The 20,000-nt window shown below is 33.1% G+C and overlaps 1 protein-coding gene across 6 annotated transcripts in view; it reads right to left on the bottom strand.

The window, feature by feature from the left end:
• Window positions 1-20,000, bottom strand: part of LOC124431807 — a 404,139-nt gene that overhangs the window by 45,664 nt on the left and 338,475 nt on the right. For all 6 annotated transcript variants that reach the window (XM_046980118.1, XM_046980135.1, XM_046980130.1 and 3 more), the window contains one exon: window positions 2,926-3,038. In XM_046980118.1, the coding sequence (XP_046836074.1) occupies window positions 2,926-3,038 (113 nt within the window). The remainder of the gene's footprint in view (window positions 1-2,925; window positions 3,039-20,000) is intronic.

Raw genomic sequence — 20,000 nt, 5'->3', positions numbered from 1 at the left:
CAAAATTCAAACACATTGATCATTTTGATCGAGATATAATAATAATTTCTTAACATTTGTCTCATAAATTTGTGACAATGATTTCAACATTTCCATTATATACTACGTCGTCGAAAAAATTTGTCCGAAAAAAAAGAATCGTAAATTATAAGTGTCATTGTAATTAAAGTATAATATTTATTATAATAAAATTTCAATTATTTATGAATCAATTAAATATATAAAGTAAAGTTTGGAAAATTTAATAATATACGATAAATAATATATTAAAATTTAACTTTGAATTTTTATTTGAAACTTTCTTAACTTTTCAATATATACATATATACATATACATATATATATATACATATACATATATATATATATACATATATATATATATACATATATATATATATATATATATATATATATATATATATATATACATGTGTATGTATCCAAGTGGCAATAAGTACTAAACTTCGCTTTTGTAAAATATCATCATATTACGAAGATCAAATCGTGCTAGAAGGAGTATATGCGAGTGAGTCGAACCTATAAGAGCGGCGTAAATCTTCTGAGTGGGTTACGTGTGGGAATAGATATAGAGTACACGCATACTACTCTTTCCTTTTTCTATCTTCCAGACGATCATGTTTCCTCTCTACCTCCGCCCTTCCATCTCTCTCTCTCTCTCTCTCTCTCTTTCTATAGCTATCTCTTTCTTAGTCTAAAAGACAAGGAATAAAAAGAAGAAGAAGAACCAAGCGATGCTTCAAGAACATCATCGTTTGCAGATTATCAGAATAAAGTTGCTCTCTTATCCTCGACAGTACCACGCGACAACACTAAAACGCATTCTTTTCTATCCCTTCTCTCATCTAATAGAACGATTTATATTTCGTTAATTTAAGACCCACTAGAATGTCGATGATGCATCTTATTTTTGAACTCATAGTCCTTTAAAAAGAAAAAAAAAATTATATCATGAATCATCTTTAAAGAGCTCGATTACGTAAAGATGAAAAGTTTTCTATATTTTTATCGACACTTTGAGAATGAAAGAGACAAAAAAGGATGGAAGAGAGAAAAAAAATTGTAACCGGAAGGAAAATTATTTTCTTCTCTTTCCTTTCCTATGATCCATACATAATCCAGCTTTCTCTTTCGCACGTACGATCGAAATTGTTGATCATAGAAAAGTCGAAATATACTTAAGCGTTTATGTGTCTTGTTCGGCACGAATTACGAGATTGTCGATCGTTTATGTGTAAATAACGTCCGTTTAACCGACTTCTTGTTTTATCGTTAGAACGATATAAAGTAAGTGTGTTCTTGCGACGAACACATGATCGCGTGACCGTCTCCCTCCGCCCATCCCACCCACTCACATCGTAGTATCGAGTTAAAATGGGTTAAACGAGTTACCATATCGTAGGTGAACGAGGGAAGCGGAGATTAAGATCCAGCTAAACTTAACGGAGACTTTACTAAATTTGACGCAATAGTTTGCTTTAACTTTCTTGAGATCGTAAACCCGATTATTTCATACTACCTAATGAAGATAAATTACTATACCGTTACGGAGTTAATCAGATTGTTTTTGGACAAAAACTAATTCCCTTTCTCTCTCTCTCTCTCTCTCTCTCTCTCTCTCTTTCTCTCTCTTTCTCTTTGTGTGTGTCTTTCATCATATATATACACAGAACTTACCATTTAACGTCTAGATGTAATATACGATTTAAGAAAAGGAAAGAATTCGGTTCGAAAGTGGAAGCGTTAAATCTTGAAAGTCATTACCGAACAAGGATGGAGGGTGAATTTTTTTGGATCGAATTCGAGTGCCGATGACGTACGTTCTATCCTCGGCTTTCTACAACAGCCAATCTATCCTTCTATTCCATTTCACTTCCTTCGTCTTCTCTCACCACTACTTTGGGGACACAATGAGACCCTCCTCGTCGATGGTCTCTCGAACACTTGAAATATGGTTACAAGCCGAACGACCTCGAGACCGGGAACACCTTACGATGTCCGACCGGAATGAAACTTAGATTTTATTGCCAAGAGAACCCTGAGCTCCAACGATGACCTCTACCAATTTTATGTACGATCCGATATCCACCACGTACTCCTGTTTTCGAACGTACGTCCAATATCATTCCAAGCAACGTTCTCTCCTGTCTCTATGAGATTATGGATCTTTTCTCTTATCCTTATTCTTTTATCCTTCCCATCCTTTCCGTTCTATCGTATCCGGCCTTTTCATTTCGGAAATATTCGTCTTAACGGTAAAATGACCGCTCAATGATTGTTCCAAAATTTCTCTCATGGTACTATGAATATAAAGTGTACTTTGGTTTCTCGAGTATCGAGAGTTGATAGCCAGTAATCCACGCGAGTGTTTCTAGTGCTACTTTAAATATCAAATTTTCTCCTGATTGCCTCTTATCGTTTCTCTCTCTCTCCCTCCCTCTCTCTCTCTCTCTCTCTCTCTCTCTCTCTCTCTCTTTATCTCTCTATCTCTGTCTTTATCTCGATCGATTTAAGTATACATAGTAGAATAATAATTGACGTTAGTATTTACTAATTATTCGAAACGAACAGCGAAATAATCCCTCAAATCATTGATTAAAAAGGTCAAAGGTTAATTATCGGTTAAAATTCCAATGAAATATCATTTACATGAATTAACTTCACCGGGGAAAGGTTACAGTGAAGTTTTATAACGAGATAATACTTTTCCCGTGTACTCGCGGATCCAGTTATCTCGAGTTTAATATGTTTGATTCGGATTTTAGTAGAAGGACTAAAAACTATCAAAATAACTTTTCTTTCGCTATATTTCTTTCTTTCTTTTTTTGTTTTGTAAAACCCTGATTTACCCGTGTAAAAATGATTTCATAATTAATTTTAATATAAACATTGCGTTGTACTCACTTCCAAAAAACAACAGAGACGATTGCTGCCATCAGAAGAAGGACCACCGCACACGTAATAATCAGGGCAGTGCTTTGTAGCGACGGATTCGTGTGATAAGATGCGTCGATCATCTGAAAAGAAAAAAGTATTGATTATATTTAATTAGTCGTAAGAAACGATTATTGGAATTCATTACATTATTTTATGATATATTAATTTTCTGACAAAGTTCATATGAGTTCATTTAATACTGTTGAACATGGAGTTAATTAAGCTCTTTGTGTAACTAAGTAAAAGAAATAAAATTAAAAGAAAAGAAGTAAAAAAGGAAAAAAAGAAAAGAACAGAAAAGAAGAAAAAAAAAAAGAAAAAGAAAGAAAAAAGAAAAAGTAGAAAATAAGAAAAAAGAAAATTAGTAAGAACGAGTAAAAGGGAAAGCAAAAGTAAAGAGAGATGCAAGGACGAAAGCAAAGTAGAAGGACAGGAGAAGGTGGATCTCCGCTTTCCTTAATATTAATTACCGCCTGCTAATTACTTAATTTATTTAAGCTTTCACGTAGTAAGATTTTTACATTACAACTCGGACGTGCGACACAAAGGGAAAGCACCACGATGAAAAAGTTAAATAAAAAGTTTTTTAATTTTTCTCTCTTAAACGTATTCCCGGCGGTCTTTCGTGCTCTGGAATACGGTGTTGATAATTTCCCGCGAAAAAGTCGAAGACCTGAATGTACGTCGTGAATATCATGAAGAAAAACTATTCGTTGACTTTATTACAGAAAACTCAATGATATTAAAAATTAACGATTACCTTTCCGAGTATAAAAATGATTTAATATGATATTTTGTAAATCTTTGATCTCTCTTTTTGGTCTCATTGACCCTTTTATGATATATAAATATTTTTCTTTTTTTAATACGTTGATACGACTTTTTTTCCTTTTTTCTTTTCTCTTTTTGAACTCGAATACATGTGGAAGAAAAAAAACCAAATATCTCATTAGTATTTAAAATTAAAATTTTTAAAAATTATATAAAAAAGAATTATGAAAATCATTAAAAATATAATTAAAAATTTTTGGAAAATCATTCTTTTCTATGTACTTACGTTCGACGTTAATTTAATGTTAAATAAAATCTATCCTTTCCACGTTTTTCCCGTTGATATAGACAAAGCGACTGGATTCGATCTCGAGAGAATAATTAGCGATACGCCGAACGTTATATGAAAAAGTAAACGAAGTAAACTTGTATCACAAATTGGTTTCAAATACAAACTCGCGTGGAAATGATTAAGGTCGAGCCAGCCATCAACTCATTCAACAAAAAAAAAAAAAAAAAATAAAAAAAAAAAATAAAAAAAAATAAAAAAAAAATAAAACCAAGAAAAAAGAAAATTAGCATCCCTATCTAAAGGCGAGGATCCTTTGTCAGTACAATTGTTAAACGAAATTACGAACTCAATGCTACGCGTTTTCCAGATACTCGTTAAAAGAAATGAAAGAGAAAAAGATAGGGAGAAATAGAGAGAGAGAGAGAGAGAGAGAGAGAGAGAGAGAGAGAGAGAGAGAGAGAGAGAGAGAGAGAACAAACGCGTTTGGAAATAGCTATTCGAGAAGACGGACATCCCAAGCAATTAATACAAACTTCATTGATATAACAAAATAAAACTAAAAGTTTCTATTAAAGGATACGATGAGTAGATCGAAGAAAACGATTTTGACAAATAAATACAATATATACGGATAGATGACGGATATATATATAGGCGATATATTCTTTTCGAAAAAAAAGGAAAAAAAGAAAAAAAAAAAAGAGCAATTAGTCGAACGATACATTTACGTTATATCTTCGTAAATACATACGTTCGTCATTTTTCATTTATGTATAACGATTTCGGAAAAGGAAGAAATCAATATCGTAGACAAAAATTCATTTTCCTCGATTAAACTGGCATAAGAAAATTATATCGGTCCCTTCCCCCCCACTTACACCGGACGCGATAACATATTGGTTTAACTTCCGAGAATTTCCAGGGTTAAAGCGTAACCAATAACATTGAATCTTGGCGGGTATCGTGATAACACGTTTGTTACTTTTGAAACCTCAATTGAAACTTATTTTCGTCTATCTTCTAACAACAGTATATCATCCTCGATCGTTCGATCAAACGATACTACGAACGATATTACGATAATATATGTGAATCTATTGAAAACGAATACGTACGTACATACGTAAAAGTACATTGTATGCAGACCGATCGAACACAAGGAGCTTAGAAAGAACGACGACGGAATGATGCCCTAGAAGGGAGAACAGCAAGCGAAGTACAGTAACGGTAGTGGTTGGTTGCAAAGCGAGGAGGGTTGATATCAATGGATAGTGCTCTGGGTGGCTCGTGTTACGTGTCGCGCCTACAAAAAGGGAAAGTGATTTTCATCCAATGGGGGAAAGAGAATTTGCAGGAAGGAGAGACTTCCTTCTCGAAGAGTATAATCCACTACTATACCTATGTATACGGCAAGGTAGGTAACCAAGCAAGGAAGTAAGGAACAGCCTCCGTCCTATCCTTCTTTCTCTCTCCTACACCTCGTCTCGTCGATTCTTCGAAGCTCTTCGATCGATGGTCTTGGTTGGCACTATATACGAGGCAGGCGTTTACCTGCCTTGGGAAAAGGTGATAAAAGCCGAGTGCTCTGCTATTGGAATAACAAGGATAGAACTATCCACGCGCCAGCAACTACGTCCTTTAACTATCACGATAAGGGCATGCCTGTGGAGAGAGAGAGAAAGAGAGAGAGAGAGAGAGAGAGAAAGAGAGAGAAAGAGAGAGAGAGAAGGAAGCGGAAGAAGATAGAGTGAGAATATGCCGCGAGATAGAATATATTGTGTTACTTGTCGTTTGGCATCGGCCCAAGAAAAGCAACATTTATCAAAGAGGAGTTCACACGCACACTACGCACTTCTTCGCGAATGACTTTCTTTTTCCTCTTTTTCCTTCTTCAAGGAAAACTCTCTCTCTCTCTCTCTCTCTCTCTCTCTCTCTCTCTCTCTCTCTCTTCATCTCTTTTCCTTCTATTCTCCTCGTCTCACATCGATGAAAACAGCACATTTCCCTTTTTCCCTCCCTCCTCTCTCTCTCTCTCTCTCTTTCTCTCTGTCTATCTGTCTGTATGTCTGTCTGTATGTCTCTGTCTCTTTCGCTTTCCCCTCTTTCTCTTTTCGTCTCATTTTCTCTTTGGACCCTAGCGAAAGCTCATCGCTCATCATTACGGAGATATTAATGGCGTCGGCTAATGGATTCAGCCGAGAGACTACCGCCCAGTAAGAGAATCTCTTCCTTTCTATTATATGCCTATACCTCCCACTCTTCTTCTCATTCTCCCTCTCCCTCTCTTTCTCCTCCTCTTTCTTTTCCTCCTCTTCTTTTTCTTGCTTACCATGTTTTTTCTTCCACTCACGGAGAAATTTGGAAAATAAAGCTACTCCGAAATGATATATCGCCTTTAGCGTTGGTTTCTAAGCAAAGCTAGAAAGATATATATATATATATATATATATATATATATATATATATACATATGTACATATATGGAAATAGAGAGAGAAAGAGAGAGAAAAGTCGAAATAGCGTAGAAAAGGAGGTTTCTTCATTCGGAATATCGTTCTCGTAGAGGGGTGCGAACGAAAAAAAGTGGAATGGAACGATGCCAGGAAGGAAAAAAATATTTATCTTTCGATTTTGTATGAGTGAATTGTACATAAGAATTTCGATGAGTCTGCTACGATGAGTTTGCCATGAAACAAACCTATCTGAAAAGAATTCGAAGGGAATATGATGGAGTAAAAAAAAAAAAAAAAAAAAAGAAAAAAAAAAAAAGAAAAAAATTATCGGGAATAGAACAAGAAATCATTTCGAGAAAAATTAACAGCGATACGACGAAATCGACTAGGAATAATGGAAGTTCCCATTGTATTTTCTTTAGTATTATTCTATGCAACGGAAATATATATATACTCGAGTTTGCGTTTAACTCCCGCGAGATATCCGTGCATTTACCTAATGCAACACGGAACGACGGGAATGAGAATGAAAGCTGATGTTACGGTAACGAACTGTTAGATAAAAGATACGTAAATATCTTTTCTTATTTAAACGTTTGAACGTACTTATTTGAACAACTATATTGAATTTATGAAAATATCTCTAACAACAATATTTTCCTTCTTGTTTTTCAAGTGAAATGCATTTGGAAACATATAAATATTGTTATAAAAATATTTTTTAATAGTTTCCAATTAACAAATTTCTTTCGTAATTTAGGTATAAAAAAAAAAAAAAAAAAAAAAAAAAAAGAAGGAACGTGAGAATAGTAAACAGATCTCAGTACTGCTTTCACTTATCTTTTATAAATTCTTAAGTAATTCATTTCTATTCCTTGTACAGTATCATTTGCAAGAGAGAAAAAATGGAAGAAAAGGATGTGAATCATTTAAAGAAATCATGGAGTTAAATCAATGGTGATATTTCCTGAAAATGAAGGAAGCTCTATCGTATGCGTTCTGGCGTATTCTCATAGTTGAAGATCACCGAAAATCGACTGTAAAAGCTTTAGAGAATGAAATCTGAAATGACGTTATTGTTTCGACGACGATGATGATAGTGGAAAAAAGAAAGGAGAACAAAAAATTGCACTCCGCTTACGTTTGTGTACTCTTCCAATCTTTATGTATCGAAATTTCTTTTTTCTGATCTCATTTTATCTTAAAAATTAACAATAAAAAAAAGAATTGATAAAGTTTACAATTCTTTTATTATTTTTAAATTTGCAATTGAATATTTCTACACAAAAAAAAAAAAAAAAATATTAGAATACTTTCGAAAATACTATTAAATCATTTTTACATCTTTTACAACAATATTTACAGTCAAAAATGTTCTTAGATTCTGCGTTATGTATTAATAATAAATTATTATTATAAAATAATACATTTATATAAAACAAACAATTCAAACAATTGGATTGGTCGATAAGCAATATCGAAATTTTTATTAATTTATATTTAAATAAATAATACTAATATTTTCTATTTAAAAAAAATGTTTAATATCATATATCTAAATAAATAACAATATATGTAGTATTTTTTCTTTTCTTTTCTTTTTTTTTTTCATTAAAATGTTTAATATTTCATACATAACATTAATACACATAACATTATAGAGACTAATTTATTTATTTAAATATAAAACTCTTTTTAGTATTTTATATCTAAATAAATAATAAATATTTTTTATTCAGCTAATATTTTTTATGTCGAAAATTTCGACATTATTTATTGGTCAAATCGATAAATTGATTTTCAAATTTCCTCGTAAATAGGAACGTTCGAAATAATTATCCATTAAGAAAAACAATTGTTAACTGTCTCTTTTTTCTTTTCTGCTCCGTTTTATCATTATTTTCTCTTCATTCGAAGAAAGAGCAAAGAGAGCAAAAGAATGAATACGATTGAGTGAGTGAGAGAGAGAGAGAGAGAGAGAGAGAGAGAGAGAGAGAGAAAGGTAGTTCATATTAGGATTGATCACCGAAACCAATGAACTTCCTTTAATAACTTGTGGAAAGAATGAAAAAAGAAAAGTAAAAACAAAAAAGAAATGGAAGATAAAAAAGTTTAGATCTGATTATTTTTTAATAATCCTTTTAATAATAATTACTACATCTAGATCTTGGCTTCGTTCCATACTCGGCCACGATCTCCGCTCGAATATCATCAGCTTTAAGAATTGGAGGATCGGAGGAAGTGAGTAGTTTATTCTCTCTCTCTCTCTCTCTCTCTCTCTCTCTCTCTCTCTCTCTCTCTCTCTCTCTCTCTCTCTCTCTCTCTCTCTCTCTCTCTCTCTCTTTCTCTGCGCGAGCGCGCTTAAGTCTACGTTGAAAGCTCACTAAGGGGACGGACATCGATGCGCCGACTGGTTTGAAAGGTGGATGGAAGCAGAGCAGAGCAGTGGCAACCGGTAACCAGATATCCGATCCAATTAATGGGATCCTCTTGGAAAACTCTGCCAGCTTTGCTTCGTTCAACGTATGCAATAACGATCCGTAAACCGTTCGAACGAACGAACGAACGAGGAAACGGGAATCAAGTATTTCTTAAGAATCAAGATGTTGGAATCATTGACTGGAAACTGTATCACTTTGCTAGTAAATCAAAAAAATCATATATATATATATATATATATATATATATATATATATATATATATATAGTTTACTTTCTTCTTCAGACTCGAATCAGACTCTTGAATATAAAAACATTGACTATTTCTTTCTGATATACATTTTTTTTTCAATTATAACATTACACATTAGGAGAATTGGTATATTTACTAACAGTAAAGTATTTTATATTTTTATTTTTCAATATATTAATCTTAAAAAGTATTTATCATTATAGTAGAGTTAGAAAAAAATTTGATGATTTAAAAAAAAAATTGAAATGTTATTTCAATTTTATATTTAAATAGTTAGATAGAATTTTGTGTTTGATTATAAAGATTTTATTAATCTCTCAAGATGGATTCGAGCAGGTTATCTATTTGTTTTAAGCGAAACAAGATGAGATTAATTTTTGAACGCTTCAAAATGACAAACGATATTTATTTATAACTCGATATAAGTTCGAGGAAAGTCAATTTGAACGAAGAAACGATCTGATTGGGATGATCAAATGATCGGTCGATGAACGATCGGTTCTGAAAGTTTTGAGTGGCAATAAAGAGTCAGAAAAAAGTTTCATGTTGATCTCCTCGCGAAGGTCATTTCGTCTTGCGATATTACCGAATTCGAATTGATCTAGACTCGTTCGTTCTTCGGATTACCAATTGAAAGAAAAAAAGAGAAAAAATAGAGATAAAAATAGAGACAGATAGACAGACAGACAGACATATCGATAGATAGATAGATAGATAGACAGACAGAGAGAAAATATTGAAAAAACTCGAAATATAATATGCAAGAGAAGAAAGATAGTAAGAGGGTAATAATATTTTCATCGATTACTTCGTTTTCGCATAAAATGATCGAGAAAATGGATTTCATAATTCACATAGATCAATAACTACTTTTTATGTGTCACCAACTAGAGGTTTTTAGCTTCTTGTCCCGAGATATTAAATGCGACGATAACGACTCCTTTATTTCATTCCTCTTTTATTTCCCATTTATTTTTCTCCTCTAAATCGTTAACTACGGCATATGACATATCGCTAAGAGATTGAGAAAGAGAGAGAAAATTTGCGTAAATTTTTATGGTATAATAAAAATCATATCGTAAAGGATCTCGAATGAGTTTAACAAAAAATAAGAGGAGAAAAAAAAACAAAACAAAAAAAAAGAAACAAAAAAAGGAAAAAAAAAGAAAGAAACGAAATCCGAGAAAACATTATCGGTTAATATAATGACATAAAAATTAATTGAAAATAAAAATATGTACAAATGTGAAGTATTTCGATAAAATGCAAGCGAACGTCGTTCGTACGATGTCACCAACGATCGATACGAGTCGAGGATTCTCTTAATAGTGCACATGGATGGGCTAACGATACTATCGAGACGGTTTGTTTATGTATTGGGGACGAACTCAAGGTCTTCTACTTGACTCTCTGTACTTATTCAATCGATGATGAGTGACAAAACGAGAAAGAAAAACTTGAGAATAAATTAGTTCATAGCGTAACAAAATGACTAAAGTTAAATTAATTCATCTAATTCAAACAATAACTATAATCGATATTGAATTAAGATTAAGATGTAATTCATAAATTATATGAACATAACTGTATTAATTACAAATCGATCGGTAATATTTTTGTTTTATTGTTTGTTTTTTATATACCTTATATACTATATATATACCTTATTTTATATACCTTATAAATTCATTTTTAATTATACGAATATATCTATTTATGAGTCATACTTTAGTAATTTCATTTATTTATGAAAAGCATAAACAATGAAATGGCGAATGGCATAAACGATCTTTTAAATTCATTAATAATAAAGACAAAGAATATGCTTTCATATCACTTGCATTTGTATTTGTAGGTACATAAATGGATGTCAACAATATAAAAATGGCAGATCGTTGCAATCGTTTGTTTCCCTGTTACCTCCTTACCGTACGCGTAATTTCGTTTCATTACCAACCAACTTTCGTGTTCCTCTTGGACATTTTGTTTACCTTCCTCTCATGCACGCGCCGGCTTTCACTGTCATCTTGATTCGAGAACGCTTCGATTAATTAGCATGGCGTTATTAATGAAGCTCGAGTGAACAACAAAGAGAAGGACGTACAGAAACAGAGAGAGAGAGAGAGAGAGAGAGAGAGATTTTTGTCTCGTTTTTTAAATCGATATCTTGTGATATGATCTTTTCGATATCTAATCGTCTTTTCGTACTTTGTGAGTACATTATATTATATAAAAAGTTATGTTATATTATATAAACTCTTTCTCTCTTTTCTCTCTCTCTCTCTCTCTCTCTCTCTCTCTCTCTCTCTTTCCCCTCTATTTCTTTTTCTCTCTTTAATATTTTTTTTTACTTCCTGCGTCTTTTGTTATTTTCATGGAATCGATATCTCGATATCTAAATTTTGAACACGTTATATTATATTATTCAAGCGTATATAATCTCTTTATATAGGCGAACGAGTACCTAATATATAACCGCAACTCTCCAGCCGAGAAAACTTTTCTTTATCCTTTCGTCTACACCTCTCTCTCATGTCGGTTCCTCTTCCATTCTCTCCTCTATGGTTCTACGTGAAGATCCTTGCGTAAAATAAAGCGATTTGAGTTTCCTGGATGGTCACGAGAGCGTGACCGCGATTTTAAAACTTTTCCACGACAAATTAATCGTCGCAGAGTAAAGTTAATAACACGTGATAGCGCTACCCCGTTCGCTTCTCACGTTGACGGCCATATTATCGGCTGTGTAGATGAGTTCAACGTAAATGCGTTCAATGAACGCGTATATGCCTGAGAATTATTTATGCGATGATATGATAGATGAGAGTTTCGTAAGAGCCGGTTAATCTGGGTCGTTATGCTTGCCAACGTTGGAAGGTTCAAGCTTAGGATCGATGAAAGAGAGAGAGAGAGAGAGAGAGAGAGAGAGAGAGAGAGAGAGAGAGAGAGAGAGAGAGAGAGAGAGAGAGAGAGAGAGAGAGAGAGAGAGAGAGAGATAGAGATAGAGATAGAGAGAGAGAGAGAGAGAGAGAGAGAGAGAGAGAGAGAGAGAGAGAGAGAGAGAGAGAGATTAAAGCTACCTATTTTTATCTTTTTATTTCTTTTTCTTTTAAATTTAATTTACGTCGAGATAAACGACAATTTTAATCAAAAGATCGAAATATTTCGTATCATTACCTTCTCAGTTTTGTGAGAACAATTTTTTGAAAAAGTTTATTTACTTAATTTATACAACATATATTTATAAATATATATATATATATATATATATATATATATATATATATATATACACGTTATATTAAGTAGAAATAAATATGATAAATTTAATTACAATAAAATGGTACTTATTTGTGAATTGAACGAATATAAAAAAAAAGTATATCGAAATTCATTGGATGACACTCAGACACTAGTTGACGATATGTAAAAAATATAAAAGAAGATGGGCATAAGTTGGCATAAATTATTTTACCGATTGTTATAACAATGGTGAAAATGGTGTGAAAGAGGGTATAGAGAGAGAAAAAGAGAGAAAGAGAGAGAGAGAGAGAGAGAGAGAGAGAGAGAGAGAGAGAAAAACAGAGGGAGACGCATACGCGAAGGGAACACTGGCATGGGTCACGCACGCATTGAAAATCGTTTCGTTGATTTAACAATTCTCTCGCGTTGTCCACCCTTTCGGTTTCCGTTGGAACGGATAGGCCACCCTGCTATGGGACGCGGCGGGTATTCTAATTACGCGTTTGTTCGAAAATTTACGCGCGCGCGTTACGTCGTAACGAGGGCGAGTGTTTACGTGAATATGTTCGGGCAACGAATCGTTAAGAGAAATCAACGTTATTTCCCTCGTCTCTAAGTCATTTTGAATTTTCATTGTTGCATTCTACAACGCGGCTTTATATTTTGCCATCGAAATGAATTTTAATAAGGCTTTTCTAAATTTATCAAGACGAAGAATTTGTTTTTTTATTTTTTTTATTTTTTATCGCATCAATATCATGTATGTAAAAAAATTCGTTTCTCTACGTTACATTCAAAAAATTTATATATATATATATATATATATATATATATATATATATATATATATATATAGAAAGAGTAATCATTTTATTTACGTTAATTGTATTGATACATACACGCACACACACACACACACACACTTAACTATATATATATATATATATATATATATATATGTATAAAGTTAAATTAAAAAATATGATAGGATTTGAATTTGTTTTTACACGATTTTGCCGAGCTTATCGTAACGCAACAATCGTATGGTTTGAAATGGACACGTTCGAGCATGGCAATTTGCACTTCGCATAATACTATGCAAAATTCTACAAGCTTCCTCTTACTCTATCATTCATCGCAATCTATATACATATTTTGATCTTTAGATCATTCGAATTTTACATATAATTCGAATATTATTTGCAATTCGATGAGAACCCGTAACATGTTGGATATATATATTATCCTATTTTTTGAATAGTTGAACACATTGGATTTATCTATGGTGCATTATCTTCAATAATATTTACGTGGAAAGTCGAATGACTTTTAGGAAAAAAAAGGAAAAAGAAAAAAAAAGAAATAAAGAAAAAAAATACAAAAAAATCGAAAAGAAAAAAAAAGAAAAAAGAAAAGGAGAAAAGACAAATTAAGTAACTATCGATGAACAAAAAGACCAGACATCTATTTCACAACGAGTCATCGTTACGAGCTCTATCCTTCCTCTTTTCGAACGATACACTCTCTACGCGTGTATCCTTTGTACCTTTCATACCCTTTCCTCTTTGTCCCTTCGTGTCCTTTTGAAATCCGACTCTTTATGTCCGTGCAAGGGTTCGGATGGCGCCCTGCAATTCGCATCTGTACCACGTGTTTCCCCAATGAATGGCCTTCGAACGAAGGCAAAGTGGCGTGCCGCGTACAAACGAACGAAGAAAACGTCGATTTAATACAATCACGTACGATTCTTTGACCATTATCGTGAACAATGTAATAATGCGATAATGAATGACAAATGACAACAAATCGCACAAATTGCAAAATTAGAGAGAAAATACATTTTCTTTTCTTTTTATTTATTTATTTTTTTGCTTTTTTTCAATGAATAATATAGAGTTCAGTTTTTTTTCCCCCTCTATAAAAACAGACATTTATTGCATAGAAATAGAGATTTTTCTTTCATGTGTAGATGTATCGTATCTAATTTGAAAAAGCTATATACGATCAAAGAAGAAGTTGTTTTATTCGTTTTTAGTATATGTACGTGAATGTATTGGTAACGCATGTTGATGTGAGTTAAGAGAACGAAGGCATTAGAAACAACGATTATGGAGTATACGGAGCGAAAATTTTTACGGCACGAGTCGTTTAACCGCGAGAATGAACGATCATTACTTTCGACTTTTGCAGCGTTTCAAAGAATCTCTATACCTAGAAAACTTAACGAGTTCTCAAGGAAATTCTAAATATATGTTCTCGGTGGATAACGTTACCTGAGATTTTTTATGAGAATATACATTTCCCATATTTAAATTTTCTTCCCTTGATGATCGTTACACTTCAATGGTATTGCTTTTTTCCTCTCTCTCTCTCTCTCTCTCTAACTTAATTAACAGAAATGTTGATATTATCGATATTTATGTTCCTTCGTTATAACCGTTACGATAGTCTTCAAAAGTTTGAACGATAAGAATAATCATAAAAAAAAAAAAAATTATATGTATATAATTGTCATTTCCTTAATTTGCCTTCGAATACAATGGAGATGATATTTTCTTTACACGACAGGCAATTAAAAAGAAGATGTGCGCCATCGTTAAAAAAGGAAAAGAAAGAAAATAAACAAACAAAGAAAAAAAAGAAAAGAAAAAAACAGAATAAAAAGAAATATAAAAGAAGAGAGAACCCCTTAGTACGTTCCGCGTCTTGTCTAGTAGAGCGTTATAAATTTAGAAAAATGATGTTTGAAAAACAGGAAAGAATATCCGTAGCGAAGTGGCGTTTAAAGTGGTCTCGAGGCTGACTCTTATCTTTCTCATCTCTGGCCAATAAAGAAAGGCTGTACATACTCGACGTAATGCATGTGAGTACGACGAACGAGGGACGTTTATATTGAAAGACATAAACGAAGTAGAAAAATTAAGTTATGAATATGAATCTGACCCTTGTGCGTGATATGATTACTCGTGTAGATAATAAATAATAATACGTAGTTAACTGTAAATAATGTTTTTCTTTCTTTTTTTTCTTTTTTTTCTTTTTTTTTCTTTTTTTTTCTTTTAAATTATCATCATTATCATCATCATCATTATCCGCGACAATATTTACATAGATTCTCGCAACGATATAATCTTTTAGTAAGACAAATTATAATTTAACGATTATCGTGAATTCTCCGATGTGCTAGTAAAAAAGTTCGATCAATAAATTCAAGGAAAAAGACTAGGCCTAGTTTTATCCCTCTTATCCTTCTGACAATCGGACATCGGAACGTGCGTGGATCAGCATAAAAGAGAAAGATTTTCCGACGCACGTAATTCGATCCTCCTTCTTGTTGAATGTTCGATATTATCGATAAAATATATAGGTCTCGATATGTAAGCACATAGGAATCTTTGAACGAACATTGTCGTGGATGACAATACCAACCAAAGGATTTCAAGTAACTTATTTATTATGGATAATTTTGGAATTGGTTTTGCTAGAGTAAGGCATTCTTCTAATCGTCCTCTTGTCCCTTTTCCTTATTCTATGGATTAGGGAAGAAGATGTGAGGAAAAGTTTTCAAAAAAAAAAGAGAAAAAAAAGAGAAAAAAAAGAGAAAAAAAAGAGAAAAAAAGAAAAAAGAAAAGAGAATCGAAAAAGAAACCCCGAACGGATAAGGTTTTCCTAGTCGTAAGAAACCCTTTTTATCGTATAGCTAAAAGAAAATAAGAAAGGAAAGAGTTCGAAGACCTCCGAAATCTTCTTGTTTATTTTCCTCACACCCAAAAAGAACACTGTTCTTGTTTTCGGCGTTTTTCTTTTCCGTTTCCGATAATGACAGTAAGTGTTATCTATTACCTCGCTTTCATTATCCTCCGTTCTTTCTTCCTTTTTTAACACATTTTCATTCTCCTCTAACCCAATATCTAACATGTTTCTTGTATCTAATTTCAACGATTGAAAGAAATCGTTTCGTTTCATTTAGTTCATAAATTTTATTAAAGAAAGTTAAACTTAAATGGATGATTTCCTAATTGGCAAATATATAAACGTACATAGTTCGTAACCTAAACTTTATTTATTCGATTTCAATTTGAACATTATTTCATAAATACGTACATATGTAAATATTTAATATGATCATCATTCGTATACATTGTATTAATAATTTAAAATATAAAAAAGCCATATAATATAAAATCATTCAACATTATATTTATACACATAACAATTAATTATTTTCTTTCGTTTATAAACGAAAAAATTATATCTATATAAATGTATTAACCTTTTCAATATTACTTTGAAATGAACATATAAGAAAGACAGATGTATCTTTGTACTTTTTTCTTTCCCTTTCTTTTTCTTTTTCTTTTCGTTGCCTCTCATTCCTTTCATTCCTTTCTCATCTGTTTTCTCGCGACGGTATCTTCGGTCTCTAAGCGAAAGGGAAAGTTTCGGTAAATCCGAGTTTTGTTGTCGGTCGAGAGAAAATCAGAATCGGTGATCGTCCAATTGCATGAAAACCAATTCGATAAGTTCGATCGTGCGTAATAAAGTTTGAGAGAAGGAAAGAAAAGAGAATGTACTTTAAGAGGGTTTTTTTTTCCCTCCCTGAAAAATACCTAAGCTTTTATTCTTTCGCGAGGACTGTCGCAACGTTTCGCATAAAAGATCGGCATTGATGCTGAAGTTTGGTCCACCCTTGGCGTACTCTTCTTCTCCCCTCTTCCAACTCACTCTCTCTCTCTCTCTCTCTCTCTCTCTCTCTCTCTCTCTCTTTCTTTCTTTCTCTATATATCTCTTTTCTACCGACCACAGGGAAGAAAACTATTAAGTTGAGAATAGATCTCTATGTGTACATACAAAAGCAAGAAACTACGACGACATTTGCTTTGTGGTAAATCAAAGGAGTTCATCGTATTTTTTTCCTTCTATCCTTCAACGAATTCGAATACGGTTGAATCTATTATGTTATCCATAGAAATTCGTGTTGTTTATGTATTCGATCGTGCGACGAAAATTTGCGGCCCCTTTCGGAGAAATCCGTTCATTCTTAAATTTCTCCATATTGTAAATTCTATTAGGATTTAAATCACTATTCTATTATTGACCATTACTCGTGCGTAATCGCATTATATACAAGTGTGTCCTTATCTGTTATTTCCTTTTTAAATATTACGATTTAATGATTGCTACGAAGTTAAAGAAACACACTAAAATACGAAGCTGTTTTATCGCAAAAATAATTACTGATATATCCGTCGAATGCTTTCAACGACATTAAATATATATATATACATATCGATGATCGTGTTCGTCCTTGAAATAATATAAACGAGGAAAGAAATCAAAGAGCAATACGCGAGTATGATGTACATGTAAAACACGAATACCCATTTTCAAACTTTCCAATCCATTTTCATTCGACACAAAAGGCATTTATGCGTCCTTGTTTTCGCTACACGATACACGACTATACTACGATATCTATTACTCGTATATATACATAGATGTATATGTATATACGATCCGAAGAGAATCCCGACTGCGAGATATCGAAGCTCGTAATTTTCGTCCCTTCCACTTTGAAGGGATTTACCTGAACGAGAGAGGGTTGGTTCAGGGACTAGAGTGGGTATCGTATCGCACGATACTTCGACACGAAAGGGGGTGGTTTTCGACAAACGTATACAGTCGATGACGACTACGTAGATGATACGTAGATATAGAGAAAAGAATATATAGCGAGATGGTAAGAGTGGGCGGAGAGAGATTGGGGAGGGGGGAGGTTGAGGAGGGGGAGGATGGGGGAGAAAGCGAGGAAAAGTGGGAGAGGAAAAGGGAAGAGTGTTTAACGACTCGGAGAGCAACATTCCGGACGTGTTTTAATATCGCCTGTCATTTCGTCCACGCGACGCGCGAGCTCCCTCCAAGCCGATGGTTATATACACTCCCTAAAAAAGCCTCCCCTTGTATCTAGCTATCTCTTTTTAACGGCCTCCTCTCCTCATCCCCCTCTTTTCTCTCTCTCTCTCTCTCTCTCTCTCTCTCTCTCTCTCTCGTTCTCTCGCTCAACGATACACCATCGGCAATAACTGTAGCAGCCACAACGGTCGAAATCCAGAGAAAGAAAGATTGATATAGAAAGGACGATGCGCTTCAACCCTTCTCTTCTTCCACGTCACCAACCCCTCTTCGTCGTTCTCGCCACCCTGCCCTCGAATTGTTTTTGATATTCGAAACGGAACGAATCTCGTCGCGCCTCGCCGAACATTTCGTTGCTCTGCGAAACGAGCGTAAACGCATTTCGTGTTTTCCCTTTCATGAATCCCGATTCTTTCTCTCTCTCTTCCTTCCTTCTACTCACTACTTCTCCATCATTTATCCGTCACTATCTCTATCTTTCTCTCTCTCTCTCTCTCTCTCTCTCTCTCTCACTCTCTTTCTAGTTCGTCTTCTGCTTATCAATTTTTATCCATGCAGGATAAACACGCATGAATGCTTGTTTATTCGTCGGTAGTTATTTATTTTTTTTTCTTTCTTTTTTCTTTTTTATAAATATAAATTTTATATTTATTTACAACATCGATTTGCGTACCGAATACTTTTTTTCGTATCGTCTACTCCCGTTTACATTTTATGTCCGATATTTTCACCCTTCTATTATTTGCCCAATTCGATAGTATTAATCGTCTGTGAACGTATTACACATCTCCAGTGATTTTTGCGAAAAGAATTCGATTTCATTCTATTTTCCAACTGTTACTTTTTTTTTTCTTTTTTCATTTCTTCCCTTTTTTCTTTCTTTCTTTTTCTTCTCTTTTTGTTTTGTTATTTGTTTTTTTTTTTCTTTGGTATTATTTCTCTCGTTTTCCTCTCTTGCTGTCGGACTTTAATCGGCGGAAATTCAAAACTCGTCGCACGTTCTCCTACTAGAACGTACGGTATTTGTTCTTTCTCCTTTTCTCACTCTTCTTCCTTTTCTTTTTTTTTTCTCTTTTTTTTCACTTTACAGCATGAGGGAGAAAGTGGATTACCAAATGAAAAAAATTCTCTTTCTTGTAATTCGAGGGAAACCTTATGGTAATTTCATTCGAAAACGTAGGTGAATTGAATTAATTTGTAAAATTGATTCTGAGATTCTGTAATTACGAATGTTGAGATTACACACATACATATATAAATTTTGCGGATACACGAGAGTCGAAAGTTTCTTTTTACGTTTGAAACTTCAAATAGTATTGATGATAATAAATCGTTTTTGATAGCAAGACTGAAATGAGATTATCTTTATCGAATGATTAAAAAAAAAAAAAATAAATAAATAAAAAAAATAAAAAATAAAAAATAAAAAATAAAAAATAAAAAATAAAAAAAGAAAGAAAGAAAAACAAAAGGGTTCATATCGTCATCAAAGAATTAACTCGAAAAAAATTTTCCACTAGCGTGGACATCATAAAAAAGTATGTTTTTATCAAGCATTTCCCATGTATTTTCTCAACGTTATTCTTTATTTGTACGATAAGCGTGGCAGCCAATGGCACAACGTTGACTCAATCTCGTAACGTATTTTAAATTTATTTACAAAATAACGTGAAAAATTAAA

This window comes from Vespa crabro, chromosome 1, assembly GCF_910589235.1.
Source record: "Vespa crabro chromosome 1, iyVesCrab1.2, whole genome shotgun sequence".
Taxonomy (NCBI): Eukaryota; Metazoa; Arthropoda; class Insecta; order Hymenoptera; family Vespidae; genus Vespa; species Vespa crabro.
Note: the sequence above shows the minus strand (reverse complement) of the source record. Positions and strands in the feature narration are given on the sequence as shown.